Source organism: Lathamus discolor, chromosome 7, assembly GCF_037157495.1.
Source record: "Lathamus discolor isolate bLatDis1 chromosome 7, bLatDis1.hap1, whole genome shotgun sequence".
NCBI lineage: Eukaryota > Metazoa > Chordata > Aves > Psittaciformes > Psittacidae > Lathamus > Lathamus discolor.
The window spans coordinates 2,080,598-2,107,076 of NC_088890.1; the positions used below are offsets into that span (position 1 = coordinate 2,080,598).

General features: G+C 50.2%; 1 protein-coding gene and 1 long non-coding RNA gene across 13 annotated transcripts in view; one reads left to right on the forward strand and one right to left on the reverse strand.

The window, feature by feature from the left end:
• The window catches only part of LOC136018145 (uncharacterized), a 360,185-nt gene that overhangs the window by 186,531 nt on the left and 147,175 nt on the right, over positions 1-26,479 (forward strand). The window lies entirely within an intron of this gene.
• On the reverse strand, positions 174-25,855 carry SLC41A3 (solute carrier family 41 member 3). 10 transcript variants are annotated; one of them, XM_065687884.1, is made up of 14 exons: positions 25,698-25,855; positions 25,485-25,599; positions 25,156-25,309; positions 24,197-24,515; positions 14,402-14,584; positions 14,207-14,314; positions 13,337-13,408; positions 12,153-12,297; positions 9,975-10,121; positions 6,543-6,687; positions 5,760-5,839; positions 4,308-4,442; positions 3,405-3,553; positions 174-956 (listed from the first exon to the last, which is right to left on the reverse strand). In XM_065687884.1, the coding sequence occupies exons 4-14, from the start codon at positions 24,485-24,487 to the stop codon at positions 789-791; spliced, it is 1,623 nt and encodes a 540-aa protein (XP_065543956.1). In that variant the 5' UTR covers positions 24,488-24,515; positions 25,156-25,309; positions 25,485-25,599; positions 25,698-25,855; the 3' UTR covers positions 174-788. The 10 variants fall into 10 exon arrangements, with proteins under 10 accessions (XP_065543956.1, XP_065543955.1, XP_065543957.1 ...); XM_065687883.1 differs by having other exon boundaries at positions 25,451-25,599; XM_065687885.1 differs by lacking the exon at positions 25,485-25,599.

Below are 26,479 nucleotides of genomic sequence, written 5' to 3' on the forward strand. Positions count from 1 at the left end.
GAAGGCTGCTCTTTGTTAGGAAACACTGATTTTCCTGAAGCCCTGTTAAAACTGTGTGGTCCAAGCCTGAATGGATGAGAAAGAAGCAAGCAAGCAGGAAGTTCTACCTGTCAAGTTTGAACTAGGAACAGGCAGAGCCATGGCAAGGAAAACCAACCCCCAAATCCACAGCATTACCCTTTTTTTTAACCACTTTATTCATGTGTGTCCATTTTTAACTACTGGACAATTCATAAACCGTAAAAACCAACCCTCCTATCCCCAAAACACACTCGATCCAGCTCGTCAGTCAGACAACAGTGACACTGCTGGGGCAGATAGGTAACATCCCGCTGGACAAGAGGCAGCAAGGAGCTCACTGCATCAGATCCTCAGGATCTGCGTGATGGAGATGAGAGGAGTTTCAAGACCTGGTTCCTCTCCTCCTCCAGGGATGCGACAGGAGCGGAAAGGAGGGTGAATAAGGTATTTCCCTTGGTGGCAAGTCAGTCCGATGGAGAGGCTGCGGCATCCACTTGCAGGATCAGATGCAGTGACCTTGGCAAGCTTCGGAGCAGCCTCACGGGCTGTGTCCATGCTAGGACTGAAACCAACCACAAAGCTCCTTCATTACACATGGTCCAACGCTCTTTATTGTCTCGCGGGTTGACACGTGGGCAGTGGGCTTGGGCACAAGTCTGTGGGTGCTGCTCCCTTAGGGAGGGTGAGCCCAGCTGTAAGGCACAATGGGGAGGAGAGACAGGGTGGCAGGGGGGGCCCAAACTGGTCTCTCAGTCCCCTTGGTTCACCTACAAGCCGTGGACAAGCCAAACCAGGTGGAAGCAGACGGCCAGGAATCCCGTGCCCAGGAAATCCCCCAGGGCAGTGAGGTAGGGGATGGAGAAGTTATCCGGATCCAGCGCCTTCCTCCACATCAGGCGCACAATGACTTCAACCATGTAGAGCAGGATTCCCACCTGAGGAGAAGCAAGACAGGCAGCAAGGTGACAGGCAGCAAGGTGACAGGCAGCAAGGTGACAGGCAGCAAGGTGACAGGCAGCAAGGTGACAGCCGGCCTCCCTCACCTCAAAGACAAAATGAGGTGGCCGTGGCCAAGGTACCAGAGCTAACGGGGAGCACCGAGAGTTAACACCTTCCCTGGACAGCTGCTGTTTCTCTTTGGGATGGAGCCGCACTGGGATGGGGTAATTGGCTCAAAGCCTTGGGCACTGCATTGCTTGGCATCACTCACAGTGCGAGGACCACACTTGGACCACTCACCAGCATCGCATGGCCCAAAACAGGAGTGTGGCCACACCAAAAGCATCTCCTAAAGGTACAGTTCCCACTTCCCACACCATGAATGGGAATGCTTCCATTCACAACACCAGAAACAGGGCTGCTGTGAATATGCAGCCCCAAAAGGTGAGTTTTTAGCCAGTTTTTTTTTCTTTCATCCTTTTTTTTTTTTTCCATTAGAAATTCAGATTGTGTCTACTTTGCTTTTCCTACAAGTCTCAGTGGACAACAGGAGTTTGAGGCAGTTTTTACATCAAAGTTATCCCAAGCAGCATTGACTTAGAAAAAGAAACCCATTACTTATTTTTCATCTCAACAGTTTTTAAATCTCTGTTGTGATTTCTTTAAATTCCTCTCTCATCCCCAATCCTGATAAACAGATGGAGGCAAACAAAATACTTTGGTTAAAGATTAAAGACTCTCTCGTTAATTGAATTAAGAAGGGAGAGAGTTTATACCCCACATCTGTGGTCCCTCCATGGGAGACCACAGCACAACAGGGACCAAAGCCAGAGGCAGCATTTCTAGAGGTGAAAGCTGCAAAGTGGGAAGGGGGAGATGGAGGAGGAGAGATGGTGAATAACAGAATCACAGAAACTGAAGCTGGATGGAAACTCACGAGTGTTATATTGACCATTCCCCTGCCTCAATACAGGATCAAATATGCCCACATCTTTCCTGATGGTCGTTTGTTTAACCTATGCTGAACAACCCCCAGAGATGGAGATGCCACACTCTAAGCAATCAGACCCAAGGCTTTTTTTCCCCATTCTTGTTTTTTCCCCAAGGTCTAACATAAATCTGCCTTTTTCCCCCATTTAAAACCCACGATTTCACGTTTCACCCCTGGTGACCGCAGAGAAAAGGTTGCTGTGTCTCTCCCTACAGAAACTTGGGAGTTTCGAGGCTGTTAACCAGATTTTTCTCAAGCCTGTTTCCTTTACACTGGCTAACCCCAGCCCATTCAATCGCTCCTGAGGTCGTGTTTACTGGGCCTCTGATCTTCCCCTTTGGGCTTCCTCCAGCTGACCCGAACTTCCCCCCTCTCCTTCTTTCTGTCCTCCTTCACAAAGTACAATGGAGGGGGAGACAGAACCAGGCTAGCCCTATTCTCCTCCATGGGAATCTTTCGGCATCAGTGGCGTTGCTGGGATTCTGCTCTTTCCCCTGTTATTTATCCTGCGTATTTTCACTCTTGGCTCTGGTTGAGGAGTTACCTCGATGCGTAAAGAGAAGGATAAATATTTGCCTTGACAACTGCGGCTGCGGGTTGTGCAGAGGTCAAGGAAAACGGATTGTTCACACGCACAAGGAATTCACCCACAGACACGAGGCTGCTTGTAAGGCACAGCGAGGAGGCACCTACCTCACCCTGCAAGCTAATGAACCCCTGCTGTAAAAGGGCAAGTGAAGTCAGAGCCTCTGCGGGTTCACCCAACAGCCACACGCGTTTCTGGGTGAGGTGACAAAGTTTACAGGGCAGGCCAAAGAGCAAGAGGGAACAGGCAGAACGCAGTGGATGGGCTGCCCATTTCCTGCTCAGGACTCCTACTTTTGAAGATCAAGTTCTCAGACCTGGGTTTTCCCTTTGCTCTTGACCCATACGGCCCTGCCCAGAGGGATCCCCAAGGTCTTCACTGTGATGCGTGAAACTGGTTTCCAAAATGAGTGGGAAAGCAGTGAATAAAACATTAAAACAATATCAAATACACACATTATTGCTGTTGGTGAGAGGTTCAAAGCCTCTCACTTGCCCCTGATTGGATGAGCAGGGGCAATCTAGAAATACTTGGGGCTTAGAGAGTGACCATGGTGAAACAAGGTCCTTGCTGAGTAAGCCTCTGCACCCTTACTGCAGCTCAGCGGATGATGACAACTTGCTCCTCATCTCATGCCTGATCCCTGGCTCACGCTAAAGGAACAGTCATGCTCATGCGGGAAACCAGACCCTGGAGTTATTACTGGACCCACAGAAGACACATGATGCTTGGTAGGAAGCACACCTGAAATGGTTGGAAATGTGGGGTTTCTGTCGGAAGTTTTACTGTGAGTCCTGTTTAGCCTGGAGACTGCTTTGTTTTCACCATATCTGAGAGGTTCCTTTTGAGTGAGCGTTTGGGGTTTACCTGCAGCAGAGCAGCCATCAGATAGAACATCACAAAGGTGAAGGACAGAGACATGTGGCCTCCTTGCAGCAGACGGATAGTGTAGAGGAACACGAGGTGCCCTGGGATAACCAGGAAGAACAGGACGCGGGCCGACTTGGAATTCACTTCTGCAGAGGACAGAGACAGAAACAGCGATGACAGCAGCTGCCTGGTTTAATGCATAGACTTGGGGCTGTTCCCTCCCACCAACCACATTGCTGACGCCTTCTCTAGATCACACAGCAATCTGGAGCACCTGCAGTTATCAGCCCAGCAGCTTTGTCTATCACTGAAGCTCTGTGCCACAGACGTGCACCATCCTGATCCACTCACTTCTCAACACCCAGCTGCTCTCTGCCTCCCACTGCTTCCGCTCTGCCTCGCTGTAACCCACTTTCCCAGTTTTCAGTGTGTTTGAGCAGTAACTTCCAACCTGGCAGGGAAAATCGAGAGGAGCCTGCAATCTAAGGAAACCAACAGACCCAAATCTACTTGTGCTGATGCTTTGGTTTATTCCCTGGTGAAGAGGGATGGAGGCATTGCTTGTTTTCAGCAAGGTTATGCTCTGCTCATCCCCCCCGTCCAGGTGATGGCTGGCCGTGGTTAAAATGACTTTCTATGAGATCAGATCTGAGATTCTTTTTCAGTTGCTTTCCTTAGTGCTCCCTAAAGGCCAATTTCTCTGCACACCGGTAAGCAAGTGTACCGCAAGCATTTTCCAACTGCAAATATGTTCCCTCTCCAATGTGAGAATCTTCCCTGTAAGGGGTAAAAGGAGTTCTGCCTTTGAAACCCACCTAGTCCTTCATCAACCAGGCTTGATAAAGGAGCTATTTGTGATGACAGGCCTCGAGGCATGGACACCTAGGGTTCAAGGTCTACCTGATGAGAAGAATATGGTGCATGGGTTGGGCCAATTCTGCCTCATCTTGTATGGCAAAACTCCAGGCTTGCTCCAGAAGTGCAGGAATGTGGAAATACGGCTGGCCTGGATAGCGACCAGGCTCCCTCCAACACCTGTAAGGACAAAAAGCAGTAAACCTCTAAAGCACCTTCCCTGCAGCTGGAAGCATCAGTCTAAAACCTAGCCCAAGGGGAGTGGGTCTGCATTCACGTACAAGTTCACTGTGAGCAGCAGTGAAAATCGCAGTGAGGGATGATATGGCTGTCTGAAGGCAGCTAACAGACTTTGTTAAATGAGAAGGAATCATATGAGAATGAATTAGAGAGCAAATATGTTAGGTAATTAAAAGGAAATTAATTCCTTCCCAACTGATTAATTCTAGCAAACATGAAGAAGCAGCTATGCTTTCTAGCAGAAAATAGGGGGATGATGATCTATGGAGCAAACCTCCGTCACCCTCGGTATTCGCAGGGTAGAAATGACACAGAAAAGAAAACAGCCAGACGCCGCTGACTTCTCCTGTTCTTCCTTCCTTGAAGAAGGAAATGCTCCATCACTAAATGTGAGATCTGCTACCCGTGTGCTGGGCTGCATCATCATCAGCAGGTCGAGGGAGGGGATTCTCCCCCTCTGCTGTGCTCTAGGGAGACCCCCCCTGCAATCCTGATCCAGCTCTGGGGCAGCAGCACAAGAGGGACATGGAGCTGTTGGAGCGAGGCCAGAGGAGGCCATGGAGATGCTGCGAGGGCTGGAGCAGCTCTGCTCTGGAGCCAGGCTGGGAGAGCTGGGCTGGGGCAGCCTGGAGAAGAGAAGGCTCCTGAAGGGGAGACCTGAGAGCAGCTCCAGTGCCTGAAGGGGATACAACAGCAGGACAATAACACAGTGGATCCCCAGCAGCTTGTAGAGGTATATGTGTGTATAACAGTACTGTGAGGCTTCAAATAAATACACACACAAAAGATGCTGATATACGTATATATATAATCCATATATAAAAATCTTTATAATATATATACATATATGATCTTGATATGTTAGTCTTTATCAACAATCTGTATAGGGGATGATTGCACATCTCACATTACTGAGTGGAGAGAGATGGGGAAAATGGATTTATTGTGACATCCTCAGTAGGTTTGATGTTATGAAAGGTGTCAACGTAGCTCTCAGACACAGCTAACAGATGCTGTTAACCTTTCCCACAGCTCTGCCAGTATTTTTCAGCCCTGCCTGCTATTTTGCTCCAGAGACACTTGGAGGTATCAGTAAGTAGGGATGTAAATGGGGATGAACAGCTTCACTTCCACTGTGATGGGAGCAGGATCTGAACACAGACCTTTGTGCTGGGGCAACAGTGGATAACAGAAACCTTGGGGAGGAGGGGAAGGTATAAATGAAAGCATGCATATAACCCCCCCTGCCCAACCTACCATTAATCACGGGTGTGAAAACTGCCATGCCTTCAAAGTTTGGGTCAGTTACAGTTTTGTCCAAGATAAGCCCACCGATGCTGTTAAAAAAGGACAGGCAGTGAGGATGGATCAATCCCCCATCCCAGCGCAATTCCTGCTCTGTGAAAATGGAACACTGAGATGAGTTATTGCTTCTTTCCTGTTACCAGGGCTGGACTAGTCACCATTTACTCCTTTACAGCTCACTTTTCACCAGTAAATAGCCTTACAGCTTTTGTTAATGGCACATTGAGATCAGGAAGACCTTGGCTCATCCCTTGAGCAAAACTGACAGAAGCCAGGGAAGCTTTAGCATCCTTCCACCAGTTTTGCTACACCTCTGTCCTGCTCTTACCGGTTTCTTTACATTGTCTCCCAGACCTCAGCTGGGTCTGAAAGATGTAGCACAGGGGAATGAACTACCTGGCTCCACATTCACCAGCCTTCTGTCATTACAGCTGGGTAAAAATGAGATGCATTCCATTTGTGACAGTCATCATCTCCCTCTTTCGGATTCCTGGCTTGCACACACATGGTGCGTGGACGTGTGAGTGGGACTTAGAATGATGACTTGCTTTTTCCAGTCATCTGGGGGCTCCGTATCTACCTCGCAGCCTGTTGGAGGCTGTCCATGGCTGAGGACCACTGCACAGATACCCCTGTGCTACCCCTTCCAGTTTCACTTTGACGGCTTTCTAAAGGAGCACAGGGTCTCTGCTGTGTGCACACACAGGTGGGCTCAGGAGCAGCTCCTTGGGTTACCTGCTGATGATCATAGCAACAATGACCGGCAGCCATCCAGATTTCAGGACTTCGGCAACGGAAGGACTTTGCTTGGCGACAGAAACCCAGAGAGGGATCATGACGATGAAGAAAGCACAGATCAGAGGAGAGAGGCATTTAATATCTGTTAAGAAAGATATCTCGGATTAAATACCCATTAAAAGCTTCACAAGTTGCCCAAATCCTCCTGCACAGAGTCTGGAGGGAAGTCAGACTGAGTTACGTTAGCACAAAAATCACAGGAACCAAGACATTCCCCCCAAACCACCTCCCGCCACCACAGAGATCCATAAGGAATCCCTGAACCTCACTGCTAAAGGATGTTGTTGGAAAATCAGCAGGCTTCAAAGCGAGTTACATTTGAAGGGACTGTAGTGACAGGACAAGGGGTAATGGGTTAAAACTTAAACAGGGGCAGTTTAGATTGGATCTAAGGAGGAAATTCTTTCCTGTGAGGGTGGTGAGGCACTGGAATCGGTTGCCCAGGGAGGTTGTGAGTGCTCCATCCCTGGCAGTGTTCAAGGCCAGGTTGGATGAAGCCTTGTGTGGGATGGTTTAGTGTGAAGTGTCCCTGCCCATGGCAGGGGGGTTGGAACTGGATGATCTTGAGGTCCTTTCCAACCCGAACTATTCTATGATTCTATGATTCTATGAAGATGACAAGTCTCCAATTCTATCTCCAGCCAAGAAGACAGGAGGTTACAAAATGCCTGGCTTCAAGGTACAAATCAAACAGCAGGGCAAGGGGGAAACTCTGGTGTGGAAGCTGTATCACACCGTGGACACCTCACACCTCCACCTAAAACAAGGGGTAATAGATGCTTTTGGTGGCAAGCTAGCAGAATTGCTGAGCAGCTGGTCTGCTCTATAGGAACTAATGCTCTCTTGCATGTAGAAGCCAGTTAAGACCCAGGGTTTCTTCTGTCCTAGCTTGTGTTTCCATGAGGTGCCTTTACTGCAGTAGGGGCATAACCTTGACGTGACCCTTAGAAACAAAGGAATTCATAAGTAGCTGTGCAGCACTAGAAGAAAACAAACATGACCCAGAAGCACGAGAAACACCTGCGAGCAACGGGGATGATGCCAACCCTTTTGGTATAAAAATCCATCTTCAACAAGCTCTCCATCTGGTCTCTGTGTTGGGGCCAGAGGCAGTGGGTTGTAATGCACACATTGCAGGTAACCTGGAAGGTGCAGCAGGCTCCAGAGTGTGCATTTGTCCATGACGCTGCCAGGGCCTTGGGCTGGGATAGCACTGATGTGATGACACCTTGCATCAATCAAAGGCTCTTACACAGAGGTGCGCTCTTGACTTGGGGCTTAGGGGGTACTGAAATGCGGCCACTTCTGAGGTGTAAAGGCCGCTGTTGTGTCAGTGCAACTTTACCACCTGGACTAGACTAAGACAGATGGTTGTATGATGGACTTAGCTGCTGCGCTGGATCTCCTACCCCACACCTTGTTTCGGGCAATTAATTCCTTCCTAAATAATGCAGACACGGAGCACTGGAGGATCAAACCTTATCAAAGCCCACAGGAAGACTCCTGGGAGGATGAATGGACGTCAGTCTCCACATTCCAGTTCTGCCACATTCTCTCATGCACAGCCCATGAGCAAACCGAAACCCTTTGGCACAGTTTGCATTTCCATTAGGCAGGACTGGGAAGGACCAGGGTTGGCCTTTGAAAACCTGAAAATCCTCATTATAGAATCATAGAATCATAGAATAGTTTGGGTTGGAAAGGACCTCAAGATCATCCAGTTCCAACCCCCCCTGCCATGGGCAGGGACACCTCACACTAAACCATCCCACCCAAGGCTTCATCCAACCTGGCCTTGAACACTGCCAGGGATGGAGCACTCACAGCCTCCCTGGGCAACCCATTCCAGTGCCTCAGCACCCTCACAGCAAAGAATTTCCTCCTTAGATCCAATCTAAACTTCCCCTGTTTCAGTTTGAACCCGTTACCCCTTGTCCTGTCACTGCAGTCCTTGATGAAGAGTCCCTCCCCAGCATCCCTATAGGCCCCCTTCAGGTACTGGAAGGCTGCTATGAGGTCTCCCTGCAGCCTTCTCTTCTCCAGACTGAACAGCCCCAACTTCCTCAGCCTGTCTTCATACGGGAGGTGCTCCAGTCCCTGATCATCCTCGTGGCCTCCTCTGGACTTGTTCCAACAGTTCCATGTCCTTTTTATGTTGAGGACACCAGAATTGGGAAATGGAGGACACCACCATTGGGAAAAGGGTGTTCCATAGGATGCTGCGTCTGGACACACAGCGTTCCAAACTTTACAGACTCACTGGGATTTCTGAAGGATATATTTTCATAGGACCCAGATTTGTCACAGCATGACCTGTCCCTGGCTGCACACTGGGGAGGGAACTGGATTTATTCAAGCACCACCAACAGTGCCTTCCTCCTACCTACTTCACTTCATGATCCCAATGACCTGGTGTCTATGTGCTGAGTATTTTCCAGCGCATGAGGCTATTTAAAGTACCCTGAAAACATCACGAATGTTCTCTGATCACATCCATAGGTGTTATCACCTTGTTCTGCCATATGCTCCCTGGGAGATGCTATCAGAGGCACAGTGATTGAAAGACAAACCAGCGTTACCGGGACAGGGGTGATGGCATCATGGAAAAAGCCTGTTCCAATGCACCTCTGAAGCTCCAGGAGGATGGAAGAGACTCCTGGGCCTCTCCCTGCTCTCTCACTTCCTGGCATATGGAAGGAGTTACACAGAGACCAGCTGCTTGGCTGCTTCTGCTCATAGGCTGAAGCAACAGTTTTGGGTTTCAAATGGGACGGGGTTTGCTGGATCCTCTTTCTGTTCTAGGTTAGGCTCGTAGTGAATAGCCCAGCGCTGTACAAGCAGCAGTCAGGCATACACCACCAAGCTGCAAGATGCTTTGAGCTTTTCGGTGTCGATGGGTACCTAAGCCTTTGCCAACCGGCAGCAGAGCTAACCACACAGCCACAACGCAGCATCCTGCGAGCATAAACCAATGCAGCACTGCCTCCTCCCTCCAGTTTGATCACATCAGGTCATCCATGACTCTCCACGTAAGAAGCAAGAAGACAAATGCAACCCCCTGACATCGCTTTGCGAGGAAGGTCCTGCTGTTACCCGTGCACAGCCTGGCTAGCAAGAGATGCAGGAGCAGACGTCAACCTTCTGTTCCAAAGCTATGCAATATATGTTGCCCATTTCTTTGACGCATCCCAGTTGTGTGTCTTAGGCTCTGCCTTCCCACTTGCTCCTAAAAGAGAGCCTGGAAAAGCATCTTTGGACATTTTTCTACCCCAGTGGCAGCCTCCATCCTGAAACATCCCAGAAATCCCTGCAGTAATTTCACATGGATTCCCCCTCCCTTAAGCTGCAAACCGCTGCTAAGCACTGTACCTATGTATTTGAAGAGCACGCTGCTGAATGCTGCCAGCAGGGAAAGGGTTATAAAGTCTCCCAGGCTTGCTGCAATGGGTGTGGCAACATTGTCTGGATTGATCCCAGCTTTCCTGGCTCCAATGATCACACCAATCATCAACAGACCTAGGGAAGACACAGAGCAGGCATCAGAGAACACATCCCACTGCGTTCCACCCCAGAGCTGCTCTTCTGCTTCCCAGAAGGATGCAGGGTGCAGGCAAAGCAAGCAGCACGTTGCCCATAGCGGTACCAAACAGCAGGAGATTGGACATCCCCAAGAACTCGTCCTCCTGCTTTCACCAACCTGCAGAGCATGGCTCTGCCTCAGGGGCACACAAGCAAATTCCAGGGATCAAAGGAGATGCCAGCAGGCAGCCCAAATGGAGAAGCTCCCCTCCTGAGTGGCTTAATCTTTGCTGCCTTGAAGCAGGAGCAGGCACGAAGCACACCCATAGATAAGCACGCAGCAAGCGCGCAGAACCCTCCGGTGCCATCCCCTGCTCTGGATTCCACAGCACAAAGATGTTTCTCCATATTAGACCAAAGTTTCTCTCAGTTTGAACCACCAAGGAGCAATGATCTCCCTTACAGTTGCCTGACTCAGCCTTACAAAGCCCAGCCATCAGACCCAGACTCATGTCTTTGGGGCTGCTTTAATTTGCACTGGGTGGATGTTGATGCTATGAGCAGCTCCAGAGTCAAGGGCTTATGGAGGTCTCTCACATCACTTCTTTTTCCCTGTCCTCTGAGCTGCACCTGGAAAACTCCACTGCTCTTCAGCACTGTTGGAGAGGAGGGAAGCTTTGCTTGCCCAGGTAAGTTAAGGAGCACAGACCCCAAACCCTGATGACCCTGTGGTAATTCCTCAGCCAGCCACCTGGAATAAACCCTGCCTGGCCATTGCCCACTGCTGTGTGACTGGCAAGGGCAGCCTGGAAATGAGACACATGACAGCTCCTCCGCATCCTTTTTGTGCCTGACAGGATGGACCAAAGGCAGCCTGAGAAACAGAATCATGGCATCGCAGATGGTGGTTCCTCCAGCTCACACCCCCTCTGTGCCTTGTTCTCAAGGGGCCACCAAGGCTGGGCATGCACAGGAGCATCAGCTCTCCCATAAGGAATGCCACTTATGCACCTTCCTGTTACAACATCCTTATACAGAAACACATCCTCACACAACATGGCATTATCCACAGAAGCCTCCCCAGACACCCATGGTCCCCTCCCCATAGCCCAGCTCACGCTGCTTCCCCCCTTGGCCATAAAAACAACAGCTTCCCATCATGCACACACACATCCAGGGAAGCAACTAACGCCGGCTGAAAGGCTGGGCTGGTGCAGCAGGAAAGCCTCTGTGCATCGCACCGAGTAGGGAGACTGAAGAGAAGGGTGTAATGAAAGCTGAGCTGCTGTTTTTCTCTTTTAACAACAGCCTCATCCCATGTTTTTCATCAAAGGCATCTACAATCGCCCTTTGACTCCAGCTTCAGGATATGCACTTGCTCTAACTCGTCCCTGTCGTTTAGACTTGCTGTATCCGTCTCTCCCAGCTCCCTCTATTCAAGGTATCATGCTGCCCTCGTATGGCAGACCTACAAACTGATCTTCCTCAGGAGACAGAGCAGCTCCCAGCCATCCACCCCATAGGCTTCCAAGGGGAATAGCCAGAGAAATGGATGGCCCGGAGCTCGTATCATACAAGCCACAGGGCTGGCCACAGTCCTCTTCATGGCACTGGGTGACCCAAGGCGCCCCATCTTCATCTCTCTGGAGCTAAAAGACTCTCAATACTCTGCTTTCTGCATGGCATTAGTTCACTCTCCCCAGAAAGGGACAGATGGCTAACGTGTCACCCAAGACATACAGAGAAAGTGTGTGCATGTGTATGTGCACCCACACATTGTATGTGGCATTTCTGTGTGTGTCAGGTGAAGTGGGACGTTCTGATTGCTGCTGTGGATGCCGAGAGACCAATAAGAAGACAAACAAAGGCAGGATGCTGAGGGGGTGAAAGCAGCAGACGTAGGACCAGTGATCCCCGCATCCCTCCTCCCTGTGCTGGACCAAAGGGATGTCAGCTGGGCCTCCCTGGCAGAGGGGACAGCAACACCCGAGTGCTGCATATTCGATCTGAGGAACCAGAAGGACTCACCAAGAGAAAGTGCAGCTACGAAGGCCGTGATGACACTGCTGGCACACAGCACAGCAGCCTGGCTCACATCCACAGAGCCCTTGGAGATGGCTCCCAGGATCACAGCAGCAACAGCAGCCAGAAGTCCCACCACAGTGGCCTGGAGCTGGAGACCAAAAGGCAGCCGGTAAGGAACCATCTGCATCTTACAAGGGCCTGCAGGGACAGGCCAGGGGAATGGCTTTAATCTGCCCAAGGGGAGACTGAGATGAGCTCTTAGGCAGAAGCTCTTCCCTGTGAGGGTGCTGAGGCGCTGGCACAGGGTGCCCAGAGAAGTTGTGGCTGCCCCATCCCTGGCAGTGCTCAAGGCCAGGTTGGACACAGGGGCTTGGAGCAAGCTGCTCCAGTGGAAGGGGTCCCTGCCCGTGGCAGGGGTTGGGACTGGATGAGCTTTAAGGCCCCTTCCAACCCAAACCATTCCATGATTCTATGATCTGCTCTCAGGCAGTCCTGGCTCATCATTGCCGCAGAGCAAGGCAGACAAAGCCTTACAGAGATGCTGATTGCTTCTCTATGTAGCAGCATCTCTGCAAGGCTCCATTAGAGTAAAACTAAAATCCTGACAAAAGTTTGGAGGAAAGCTCTGGATGCCTGTGAAGGGCAGATAACACTTCAGCAAAGGACACTGGGGCCATTGGCAAAGGAATAGCCCTGGTCAACGCAGAAATGGGCTCCCCATCAACAGAGTGCTCCAAGCAAGCTGAAAGCTGTGGAAGGAGATAAGGGAAAGCACAGAGACACGTGTTGCAAGCCCTGTAACCTCTAGGCTGCTTGCTGGGGTTTAACACACAGAAAGAGCTGCAAGAGGCACATTTCTCCCCTCTCTTCCCCCCACTCCTGCCCACGGCTGATTCCCAAACACTGCCAGGAAATGACAGGCTTTACCTAGAGGCTGTTGTGAAACAGGGATTGTGCCACAGCTGCCCCTGCAAAAGGAGGGGTTTTCACCATTTCACTTTGTCCACAAAGTGAATTTCTGCGAGTTTCTGGATGTGTTTTGCAGCTAAACTGCAAGCTTTGAGGTCAGGTCCTAGGCTCTGCCTGGCTCTGGTGAGGATACCTGCCCCAAACAGCTCTGGATCCAGCTGAGAAGAGATGCTGTTGGGCTGCAGTGTAGCAAGAGGAAAGAGCCTGAAGTGACTCACCTGGATAAGGGCTAGATTGCAGGTGGCCATTTTCCATTGGTTATCAGCATCATCCATCTGTCCCGTGTTAGCCTGGGAGCCAAGAGAGACACTGAGAACCTGTTCCTGTGGCGCAGGTCTCTGCTGAAGGCAGTTTCCCCCTATCCCTGTGGGAAAGGGGCTGCTAAAGCCAGAGAGGCGAGTGCAGGCCAGCATTTCCCAGCATGTCCTTCTTGGCGCATCTCCATCACGCTCCAGCCCAGTGCCCCAGGGGCATCAGAGGCTCCCATGGAGGTGCAGAGGCATCGCAGGGCACCCAGCTACAAGTGAAGTGAGCACATCCACCGCATCCCACGCAGGCCAAGCACTGAACAAATTAAACCGTTTTCCCTCTCCCATTGCCCCTGAATTGCTCTGAGCTCCCATTTCTGCCAAGACATGCAATACAAACACCCCAAAGTCAACAAAACTGCTATGGAAGAGAAGAAAGACCCAATCCAGGGTAGCAAAAGCTACTGCAGGTCCCAAGAAGCCTTGTTCTGATCCCCCAAGGCAGGAATGCTGGGAAGCCCTGGGTCTCTCAAGGATCAATACCCACAAAGAAGCAATCCAGTACTGAAGCTGATGGTAATGGAGCCCTGGCTTTGTCTCCTTCGTGTGTCACAGGGCCCCAGGGATGAATTCACCTTCGGAGCACAGATGGGAATTCTCTGTCCCACTTCCAAAATGAGGGCACACACATTATTTTAACCCTCACACCCCACAGGTTTCTGCCTAGCAGAAAAGGGCACATCTCATCCACACAGTGTGCTTATATAGAAGCAGCATCTCCCGATGTCCCCTGCTAATCCCCCCCACCACACACACCACCATCACCCCGTTAACACTCACAGCAGTAGAGAGCCTGGATGCCAGCGTCATCTCCAGGTTACCCTTCAGGCCAAGCAAGGCAGGAACCAGGATAAAAACTTCCGTAATTGTCCGAAATACAGCCCAGTGCTGGAAGAAAACAAGGGACCGACCTCAGTTTGTGATGCCGACCAGTCCAGTGCTGCTGCTTCAAAGGGGAGCGGGTTCCTATCTTACCACCTCCTCTACCAGTGTCTGCTGTGCACACGGGGCAGACGCTGCATTTGGGGAGTGAAGGAAGGAATTCTTAGCTTGCAATAGTCTTTCTGATCTCTTGCACAGCAAAACCCCATCCTGACGGCAGGAACTTGCTTCCTGAAGGCAGCAGAAGGTTTTGGAAGGCCCCACGTTAAAATGTACCTTTAGCATCAGCCGAGAACACCATGAAAAGTCATTAGGGTCCATACGCCGCACGAAATACAGCATGTTCTCCATCCTTTGGACTGACAGTAGATACAGGGACACCTATTGCTATCCAGACCCATAAACACAAAGATCTGGAAACCATCTAACAACAAGAAGTTGTGCCTGGCTTTTCTTACCAAACTTCTAACTAAGCAGCTATGACGGGTAGTGGGAGGGAAGGGGATTTTTCCTATCTCTTCTCCACACGCAGTTTCCAAACCTTCCCGTTACCAAGCACGCTCCCAGCACAGCTGGAAAAAGGATTTTGAATTAAGATATCCCATAAGCTTGAAGTGCTGGGAAAATATCTTCATTATCATCGCTCCTCTAAAGCCGAGCTGCACAAAGCTGTGGAACCAGCCGCAGCCCTAGAAATGATCGGAAACCTTAAGACACAATGTTGATTAACACATGTCCTCCCTCATTGATCTACCATATAGTGCCTTGGAACATTATTTATTCACCCCTTATGCATTGATGGATGTTGGGAAAGTCCCACTGCAACCAGAGAGGTCCACATCAGGATGAAATCACAGTAAAACCAACTAGTCCGGCATCTAAGAGAGGAGCAGGTCTAATAGCCAGACCCAAGATGCATCCAACCTATCCTTATCTCCACCAGCACTTAAATTCAGGTGTATAAAGCAAGAATCTACATGTATGACAAGTAGACCGGATCATTCTCCTGTGTATTTCTCTACTGAGCCAGTGGGGTTTTCTGCCCACTTACCGCTGTCCAAAGGATTTCTCTTTCAGGTACAATTCCAATCCCCCCCCTCCAACCCATGTGCTCTCCTGGGGCAAACACTTCCATAGTTTAGCTGCGGGATATGGGAAGGATCAAGGTGTTCATTCATTCTGTCACCGGCTAGTATCATCTGATGGTCCCAAATCCCGGTGGGAAAATGAACGACAGATCCCTGCCCACCTTCTCCACATCCATTGGGATTCTATAACCTTAAAAATCCAGGGGGTTGGACGGTCTAAATGTCAACGCGTTCAGCTGTTGGGAAACACAAACAGGGTGCAACAGGCCCGTGTTTTGCTCTGGCTGTGGGAAGTTCATGGTGCGGCTGAGAGCCCCACAGCTTCCTCCAGAGCCAGGATGAACAAAAGTGGGGCTGAGCTCCAAGCGCGTGGTACAAGACACCCCTCAGAGGTGCAGATAACGGGCAAAACATGGTTATCAATAGAAAAAGGCACATCTCCTGGCAGCGATGACCTGGAAACAGGCACGTTTCAAGTGTTAAAGGGGAGGTAGAGCTGAGTAAATAACAGACACTTAAATACCTGGGAAAAGCTAGGGGCAGGCATCTCTTTTAGAGCCCCAGATCCCCCTTCTCCTCCCTCCTTAACTAAGAGTAAAGATCCAAATACATCTTTGGCACCTTGGAAAGAGAGAGGATTAAGGCCAGACTTCATAGTCACAATGTAAGAAAGCCCAATCATTTCAAATACACACGTGTGCAGACATTTCTATTTAAACCCTTGCATTTTGCACTCAAAAAGATGCACAAATAAAAAGCAACAGTAAAAACTGCTTGTATTTTCTGTTGCCTTTGGGAAACAGGATTTGGTTGTATCAATGTCCGCTCCAGTCCTTGTGTTCAAGATGAATTCTGCAGGTCTCAAAGCCATCATAACAGAAGTTTCAGCTTATGAGGTGTGTCTTTTGGGGACCCTGCCTTACATGTAATTACACTGAAAAGCTTTGAGTGACTAATACAGAATCACACAACTGTACTAATAAAAACAGCTGAGTTAAGTGTCTCCATTTGAGTCTCATCAGTGACTCATCAAGAGCCTAAGGACAGATTCATTATGATTTATACCCCAGTAGCCAGGACTCCACTGTGTTAGAGACTGCAGGAGTACAGGATAAGCAGATGATCCCTGTGCCATCCCTTTGCAGCACTGTCAGCTTGAGGAGCAGGTGAATGAGGCAGGCCAGAGCTGTGCATCTGCCTCAGTGATGACAGTTGGGTTAAGCCTAGGCTGCCTCTCTGTCCTTTGAGATGAAAACTGGCCTAGGAGGCATGGAAACAGTCCCTGCAGCATTGCAAACCCACACAGGGACAGTGAAAACCTTTCCCACTTCGTGTCCCCATAATGGGCTAAAGCTCTGAAGCTCTGCTCTGAAGAAACCTGGTTACCCCATAACCCCCTACAGTTGGTACCCATGCAAGGTGCATCTGCTCATGGGGTCCCATAGAGGAGGAGAGGCTGTGATGCACTGGGACAGGCTCTCCAGCTGCAGTCTAGCCCTGCTGTCTCTCTTTACACTGCCCTCACAGTCCCAACCATGTCCTCTTACCTCTCCAGTGCATCCATCCCTCCATGGCAGCAGCTAAGAAAGCTCACAGGTTTTCCACTGCCCTGAACAACATAAAGATCACAAGATCCTGGACTAGAAAACAAGCAATTCAAAATGCTTTTCAATGCTAATCATCCCATGGGCTTTTATCAAAGGACAGGGATACCTTCTGTCTGTGACTTTTATTTGGACCATGTCCCAAATGTGGACTATGTGGAAGAGCAGAATGAGAGGGAAGCTTTCCTCCTGAATCCTCTGGGTTGAAATCTGATCGTCCAGCTTCAATCTGATTCTTCACCTTACTGTAGAAGACTGGGCCAAACACTGGCAGAGCCCTGCGAGGTCTCCAGCAATGCCAGCCAGCCCGGAATCTGGATGGACCAGCTGGCCAAGGATCACTGGAGCAGAAGCGGAAACATCCAGACCCATGCCATGCTATCAGCCCTGCAGAAAGTCTGCATCATCTGCACAGCCAGAGAGACAATGGCAAATGGCTATTTCTTTGGTCATCCTTTTATCACATAGGAGACACCCAGGTTTGAACCTTGGAGTCAGCCGGGCCACACAAATCTCTCTTGTGATTTTGGTTGGGGTGTTTTTACATACTAAGAGGAATGATTCTTGATTTCATTCCAGGACTGATTAGAAACTGCTAAAACCCTGATAGCTTGATAGGACACAGACAATTTCCACTTTGCTCTTCACTTTACAACATCAGCCTTGTACTTCCAGCACAGAACTGTGTTATTTCAAGATATTTGGTATGTAACAAAACAAGGGCAGCACCATTAAACTCACGCATATGCTCTAGATACCATCCTGAGCTTGCCTATATATCTCCCTGCCAAGGGCAGACATGGAGCCTCCTAAGAATGTTCTGCAGTGACTGCAAATAAGGAAAGCATTCCTCAGCCAGACCATCCCCTGGAAAATGGGCAAATCACAGACTCCTGGACTAGAAAAACCCATAGTTTCAGCACATGAACCCTCATGATTATCAATATGAGCTTTATGGTACCTGGCCTCAAGCAAACTAACTTAAGTCTCAGGTTTTAGTTGGGCAGGACAGTGAGTTTCTAGCTCTCACAGGACGAAAAGGTGAGAGCAGGCAGCTCAGAGGCAAAAAGGCACAGAAAAGTAATCCAAGCCTTTAAAGGCCAATACCCCTGGGTATTCCCAGCTATGGGACTGGTTTTAAATATAGGGTTGTTGACACCATGGCAGCTTCCCTCGCTAACATCTCTCCTATGCCAGTTGTGACTCTCAGTGCACCGACTCCCTCCTCTGGGAGCTGAACTCACTGACTGATGGTTTCTATTTCAGTACAGCTGGAAACACGGTCACCAAAATACACACTTCCTATGATTGTGCTTCGTGCATGACCCCGTTTGTAGGAGTCTAGTGAATACACACAGTAGACTGCTCTCTGGTATTTAAAGGACACATGCAACGTAGGTACACACAGCTCGTGTTTTCCATCAGTTCAGATACAGTCACAGAGCCCAATGCTTGGCAAGCACATCCGATTTCTTCTAGACAAAGACCTGTTCACCTGCCAAGCTTTGGGTACGTCCTATGTCTGTATCCTTCTCCGAGGTAACTGCTCACTGTTAGCACAACATCTTGGGTAGTCTGAGAACCTCTGTAATGCTGCAAGACAGGTCTTTGCCTAAACACAGCACAAGGTGGAGACGACAAACACAGCGTGTGCCACTCCGGTTAACCCTTCTTTATAGTCCTCCTATTCCCTTTAATCTAGCTTCTCTGCTTCCTTTGTTTCTTACAACGCAAGAAAAAACAGCAAGGTATTGTCTTTCCAAACACTCAAGTATCCATATTTAGCTCCTGCTGTGGTACTAATGCCAGAGAAGCCAATGCACTCCAGTGAGATCAGAGCGCACAATATATCCTTGGGAAGCTCTGCCAGCCTTTTGATTTGTAAATCCACTGGCATGAGATGCCCAAACTAGCTCAAATGTTGCATTTCTATTTGTGCCACAAGATGGGACAGATTCTGGTTGTGGGCACAACGGTGTAAATCCAGCAGCACAGCGTGGAAGTGAATGGAAGTGTAAATATTCCATACTTACACCCTCCTCAGAATCTGGCCAGGGAGCACTCAGCTGGGAGGCAATGGTAATGTTTTTCTGCTGGCATGCCTCTTAGCACAGGATCTAAATGCCTTCTAGACCAAAGATTACATTAGGTTGCTTGCAAAGAACCGAAAGCGTAAGCTTGCCTCTCAGTAAGACAGGTAGTTAATAACAGCCCTGACCCAGATCTCCTTATCAGCATTTTCTGAAGGAAAGAAATAATACCATGCAACAGGGGAATATGCTGCAGTCTGGTCCCAGTTGCTTCATAGCAGTCATCACCCAAGTGTTCAGCCAGATACAGCAAAGGGAGCACCCAGTCCAACACTACAAGGGTCTGAAAGCCACTATCCCACTTCAAAAGGAGCCCATGTACTGATCTAAAGGAGATGGACAGTGTCTCTCTAGCACAGGAAAAGTCTAGAGCCCTCCTGCTGGCTGGTTATAGGACCACACATACTCAAAACAAACCCATACAGGTACTCAACGTCAGTGAATTAGCCCACTCTCTCACAACAAAGCAGTCTAACCACATGTACCTACTTGAACAAGATCCATCAAGAGGCCAGTAGCAACCATGCCCGAGCCAGCCAGAAGGAACGGCAAGAAAACCTGGGAGGCAATGGAGAATGAAGTCTCCGGGAGAAATCCACTGGCTGACCTGGTCAACTTGCAGGTGAAACCTCTCAGCTTCTTGCCATGGAAGCACAGTTCCAATTGTAACTGGGTGATCACCATGGTCAAATACCGTTACCCTACGCTCAGCAGGGCAAATGGGGGGAGATCAGGACATCCCACAGATCCTCCTGGTAGGTCTCTTTGCTTCCACCTACAGCAATGATGCCAAATTGCTTTAGCTTCTTCTCCTCCGAGGAGCACGTCCAGAGGGCTGCAGCAAGGGTATCCTCCAAAACGGATTCAGCTGGGTTGAGCCCAGGTGGCAGCAAACGGGACGGACCCAATTTCGCTGGTTTATATCCGGGGGGAATTACAAAGAAGAAAGGAAGATTGCGGAGACGTCTGTGGACGAATAGAAACGAGCCCACACCCCATCCAGCTCCCACCACCTCGGTAAAAACCAGTAAGACCTGCTCAGGCTACAGCACTGAAAGAGTGACAGGTCATGCCAGAATCCCTCAGCGTGCTCAAACGCACTAGTGTCCTTTCTGCTCAGGTTACACTTCTTGTCAGCCCGCAGCTCGCCTTTGATACGATGGTTTAATGTGTAAGCCTGCTGCGAACCAGCTCCGGCTCCCTCACTCCCACCATAAGCAACGTTGAACTTTTCTCACTGTCCCAAGGCCGAGGAGGTGGGGAGTTAACAACCAGGATCCGTTTTGCTCTCCTTCAAGGTGAAGAAAGGTCAATGCCAACATGAGTTCACGTTCCTCGCAGCTGACGACCTTACGCGGGTCTGGAGCCCTGGCCGGTGACACAGTTAAGCCAGGTGGTGAGAGATCTGCTGTTCTAGAACCTGGTCCTTCTTTTCCATGGTATCCATGTGAACGCAATGGTCGGCCTATGGCAGCCTTACCTCTGAATGACTGGCTTTCAGGGGAGGGGGGAAAAATAAGCCAGAGAACCAACCAATAAGGTTGAAAAGCGAACACCCTTATCTGCTGTCATCACTTCAACTTTCTGCTAGTTTGCAACGGCCAAGATAAGATTCACGGCTGGAGCTTATTTAAGGTAGCTCCGTAATCTCACTGCACAGCAGGCAAGGGAGAGAAAGGGTGAATGTTTCCATGGCATGCTATGAACTGGGCTCCCTTCCTGTCCTAAAGGGAAACACGCTGCTGCTGCACAATACCGCCTTTAAGAGAGGGGGTCTCACCCCGGCATCTCCATGGTCAAACAGTCAATACAAGGTCAAGCACCAGAGCTGGACCATGGCTGCGTACCGCTGAAGAGTGGCCTGGTCAGTGAAGACTTAAGCTCAAAGTTACACACATAAGGAGGAAGAGAGTTGGGGTATTTTGTGGGGGCTCCTTTCTAATAATGAATTGGGGCAAACTAATTGGATCTGAGGTGATTTAAAAGCATCATTTAGGATGGAAGGGTATAGGGTTGGTTTAGTACATTGGCAACTGAGCTTTTTCCCTATCCAACCACAGGTTCAAACCCAGCCATGCCCCAGTGAAGGCAAACGGTGAAGGCAAGTATTCAGCGATGGGCACAGCAGATACAGGTTTCTCAGCCCAGTTCAAATCCAGTGTTTAAACTGCATTGTCTTATTTACACTTCTTGCACTAATCAACCCCTTCCCTGACATCCTCTGCAGAGAGACCCAAAGATTAATGGCCTGTGGACTCTGTCCTTGTGACAGGGTCCCCAGCTTGGAGCTAAATGCATTGGCAGGGTTAGACAGAATAAAACATGCGTTTGCCTCGCAGGTAAAGAGGGCGATGGGAGACTCTATCTGTCCTTTGCTGTTTCCTAGGCTGGTGAGTTGGTGCAGCCTTCTCCACTCCCAGCTTTCCTGGTGTGGATGTGTGTCTCCTCCGAGCTGAAAGCTAACAAAGGAGTATATTTTGGCTAACCTAACAGGGAAAAAAGGCCCACAATAGCTGGAAGAGGGAGGCTAATGAAAACCCTGTAATAACCACACATGCCCCAACCTCTTTACACCAGCCAGGAACTGGGAAGTGACAGCAATGAAGGCCTAATTCTGGTTAAATACTCACAGAGGCCTCAAGGAGATAAAGGACACTGTCTGTGCATCCCTAGTCCTGTATGCTACTCTATCTGCCACCTGGATCCCTGACAGGCAGAAACATTAACGTAAAGGAAATAGCAATGAGTCTGAATGACTCAAATGCCATTGAAACACGCCAGCAGCAACGCATCCTGTACTAGGCAGGGTTTATGAGTTTATCACGCTTCGGCTCTCTCTGTTTCCAAGCAAGCACCGTAAAAAGCCTTCAACCAATGAATCAGTATAGAGGGAAGGTAATGGGTAGAGGTGACCTGTGTGTGTACACTAGGTCATTTTATTGCGTGTTTAAAGAGCGTCTGATAAAGATCCGCACCGTATTTGTCAGCATAGAGATGCATCATATTTTCCTGGCACAAAGAGAGACCGTATTTGTCCGCAAAGAGATGCATCAGGTTTGAGGAGAACACAGCTGAACAGCGGGATAAGGATCAGAACTAGCTGGGAAAAGAACAAACAAACCACTTCAGGGCTGCACAGCATGGGGCAAAAACCGGGGAGGAACACCGTGTCCCTGTGCTTGTAAACTAGCAAACAGGTTGCATTGCCCTGGAGAAAGCAGAATCAGGCTGTTTGGTGGGCCCTGACTCTGATCTAGGGCCTCCATCCAATTCCACAGTACAGAAAAAGAACAGCAAGATGACAAAGTGCCAAAGAGCACAGTTTCAGATGGACTTTATCATCCCTGCAGGGGAGGGACAGGGATACCAGGGAATGCTCTTCACGGCACTGTTAGCAACAGAGAGGGCTCTCCTGATACCCGAAGCTCATGGGTGGATGATGCTGTTCAGGGACCATATGTCCCAGCTGTTGGAGAACTGTCACTCCTGACTCTGGTGGCTCCATCACAGCTCAGTTTGTGTGGGTTTGTTTCTTACCTTGCTCTTCTCTTCCCCACTTTAGGCAAGGGCAGAGAAGAGAGCTTATGTGGAGAGACTGAGAGCAAGATGGAGAGTGCCTGGGACCCAAAGCCTTGCAGCATCTCCTGTCGTCCCACAGAAACAGCATCAGAGGCCAGGACTGGCTTAGAAAGGAAGGGCAGCTCCTAACAGCAGCGAGTCCGCAAGCAGTCCATGATCATGCCTGAGAAGTCACTGTGCTAACTGCCAAAGGGCTGCTTTTCCTATGAGATGCTGCATGGGTTGGTTTCCCAGGCTCTAAGCATTAACATGAAAGCTGTTTGTGAGCTCTTTGCGTAAAACAGAAACCAGACTTTTGTGGTTTCAGAGGAGTATGATGCTTGCTTCACATTCTGTTTGTATTAGTGGCCCAGTCCTTCGCAGAAATCGAAAAGAAACCCAAACCACACTCCTCCAACATCATAAACCCATCTGCTGCCTATTTCGTGCTTTAATATCTCACAATAGGTGGTAACACGCATTTAATGTCCGAGATCCTTAGGAATGGGCACGTCTGAACAGGCTGACAAATGAAAGTGGCTGCTCAAGGCTCAGGACTCTCAGAATGGCATCTAAGGAGACAAAAAGCAGTTTGTCGCTGGGTTCTGGACTTGCCTTGGTGTTTTGTGATTGAGTAGGCATGCTGCTGGGTACTGTGTACATGCTAAGGTCAGTTAAGGATACTGTGTCACCCGTAAGCCTTTACAGCTCTTCTAGCTTAGGGAGATCAGCCCAGGGCTAATAGCAGAACACAGCTCCAGATCTGTGCGAGCAGTCAGTGCAAGCACAGTAGTCTCAGCGCCACTGTATCAGATAGGTCAGGGCAGTCTGACCCAACAGCTAGTCGGGCAAATAACAAGGGTTATCAAAAACGCACGCAGCAGTGAGATAGCAATTTATAACCTGGAAATTAACTGCAGCTTTAAACTAAGATTAGGTGCCTACCACTGCCTTAGAGCTCTGTATTGCTGCACCACAGGAGGAAAGGTCCAGTCCTGATTGTAACACGACTAAAAATCGCACTGGAAGAAGACTCGAGGATTTGAGTCATCTGCTATAAAGCCTTGGAAAAGGATGTGGTGCACAAGCAGGGCCGGGCTGGTTGTGCGAAGCATGAACAGTGCTGGCCTGGGTGGCTCCTTGCGCAATGAAGCAGGGGATGCAGGGCCAGGCAGAGCGACACCCCGCAGTGATACAGCTTGAAAGTGCTGCACCACCACAGCCCTTGGGGCTGCAGCCCAGACACCCTCTACCCAGGACCAAGGTGAGAGCTTTGCACTGGGCTGCACCCTCCGACACAGACGCCTCAGATCCTTCACATGCTCTTTAGTCCATTACTGTCTTTTATCTCCAAAGAGAAAGGGCCAGAACACCACCACATACTGCCTCCTGCACAAAAGCACAGAATAGCTGACTTTGAAGGACATGTTGGCATGTGGAAGTGCTGCAAAATGTCCTTTACATTGCCATCCCCAGACCAAATCCCCTGCCTCTGAAGAGAAGTCCCCCACCTATCCCAATGCCAGGGAGCTCCGGTCTTTCCCTTACCTGAACATAATCCAAAACCATGCCTGCCAAGACCATGCCAAGCCCAGCCAGGAGGTATGGCAGGAGCACCTGCAGGCAAATGGTGATGGCTGACTCTTCCCGTGCCTTTGCCATGGCCGCTTTCTCCTCGGCCAACAGCTTCTGCTGTGCGTGCACAGAGACATCCTCTGCCTCCTGGCTGCCAAGTCGGCTCTCTCTGTGTTTACCCTTGCTCTTTGCTTTGTGCCTGGATCGCTCTCCATTCCTAGTCCTGCCCTCTTTTCTCCTCTGCCGAACCTCCTCACCTTTCATGGTGGCTTTCGTGAATCACAGAGTTTCTCTGAAAAACAAAGTCAGACACAATGAGATAATGAGAAAAGGCACCAAATGGGGCAGAGGTAGGAAACTCTGTAGTATTTTGCCCACTCCACTAACCTGGAGGCAAACTACCACCTACTTCCCAAGCTCTAGATGCTCTGCTGACCCAGACAGTGGTACTTAGTTTACCTTCAACTTTGCATTGTATCAAGACCCTTTCTGTAACTGCATCTCTTCCTAAGCTTGCGTTCGCACTGGAGTGCTGCTGTGCATCATGGCTCTCCTCCTAAGAGCACCTAGAAGGATGTGGAAGATGCTGCACGCAGCCTGAATTCTGGACCCAGCACTGGGAATCATGAGAACTGAGGAGCACAGCAGAATCCAACCCCTTTTAGGGCTGAAGTCGTAGCCGTGAAATGGAAGCAGGTCACACACTAGCGCAGAATCACAGACTGGTTTGGGCTGGAAAGGACCTTAAAGCTCATCCAGTTCTAACCCCCTGCAATGGGCAGGGACACCTTCCACTACAGCAGCTTGCTCCAAGCCCCTGTGGCTAACCTGGCCTTGAGCACTGCCAGGGATGGGGCATCCTGCAGTCCAGCAAAGGACGGACATACCTAGCACAGCACAGGTAAGTACTACGTGCAGTAAGTAGCACCTACCATAGCACAGCTAGCTGTCCACCACTGCTTGATAACACAGTTCTCTGATCTTCTTTCTCATCTGGATACTTTTTCCTCCTTTTGTGCCTTAGCTGACACGCATGCACTACATGATTCATCTATCTACAGAGAAGATGCCACGACCCCACAGCATCTTAGAAGAAAAAAACAAACATGCACAATTGTTACCAGCCACCCTTTTCCTCCCATCACATCTCATTTCTTGACATAACTGTCATTCATCCTGCCTGCCCTCCTGCTGGCTCAGGCAGTGCCCCAAACCCTTCCCCATCACCTCCTGCCAGCGCTCATCCGGGTTAATCACTGACAGATGTTCCCTGATGCTCTCGATTTCAGGACGGGCCCCTGAACCCCTGCACGATCAATCCTCTTCTTGCCCAACATCTGGGCGCAGAGGAAACTGCTGGGAGGCCCCAACGAGAGCTGAGAGGGAAAGGAGGGAGAAGGGATGGACAGCACAAAGTCCCCCCTGCGGGAGGAGGCAACCCGGCCCCCCGATGCATGCCCACCCCATCGCTTACCGCCTCCTCGCCCTGCCCGTGGCAGTGCCCTGCACGGGCCGCGGCCGGAACGCTGCCAACGCGGGAGGCGCCCGCCGCATCAGGAGCGCGGCGGCGCGGCTCGGAGCCTGCCCTGCGCGGCGGCCGCGGGTTCGAGCCCGGCCCCCGGCGGCTCGGCGGAGGAGGCGGTGCGGTGCCGTGAGTGGCAGCGGGAGGGCCGGCCCCGGCCGCGTGTCTGCAGCCCGGCACCACCACGGTACCGCTGCGATACCCCTTACGGGAGCTGCCACAGGGAGACCGGGGGCTCGTGTGGGGCACTGGAGCGCCCCAGTGGGGACGGCTCCTGCTGGGAAACAGCCCCTGGAAGGAAGCTCTGGGTACCGGAAAGGGGATGTGTCCGAACCCCCGGAGCTGCCCGCGGTGATAGGGAAGGGGGACAACGTTCAGCAGGGGCAGAGCGAGCGGGAGGCTGCAATGACGAGCTCAGGAAGGATGTTTCTTCTATGGGGTGTTTGATTTGGGCTTTTTCTGCTTATCTTGGCGTTTGCGAGAGCTCTTGTGTCAAGCTTCCTGTGCAAAGCCCTGCAAAAGCCACAATCTCAGCAAAACTCGTGTTGGTTCGATATATTCCCCCTCCCGTGTTGAATCAGCAGCTTAGAAACTTGATCGTCATATTTAAGCACGCAAATCGCATTAAGCACTGAAGTAACCGCACTCATGCAAGTGTCCTGACACATGCAGCTTAATACCCAGGAGAATTGAGGGTGTTGAACCATACCTCAGTACCAGAGCACTCTCCTCTA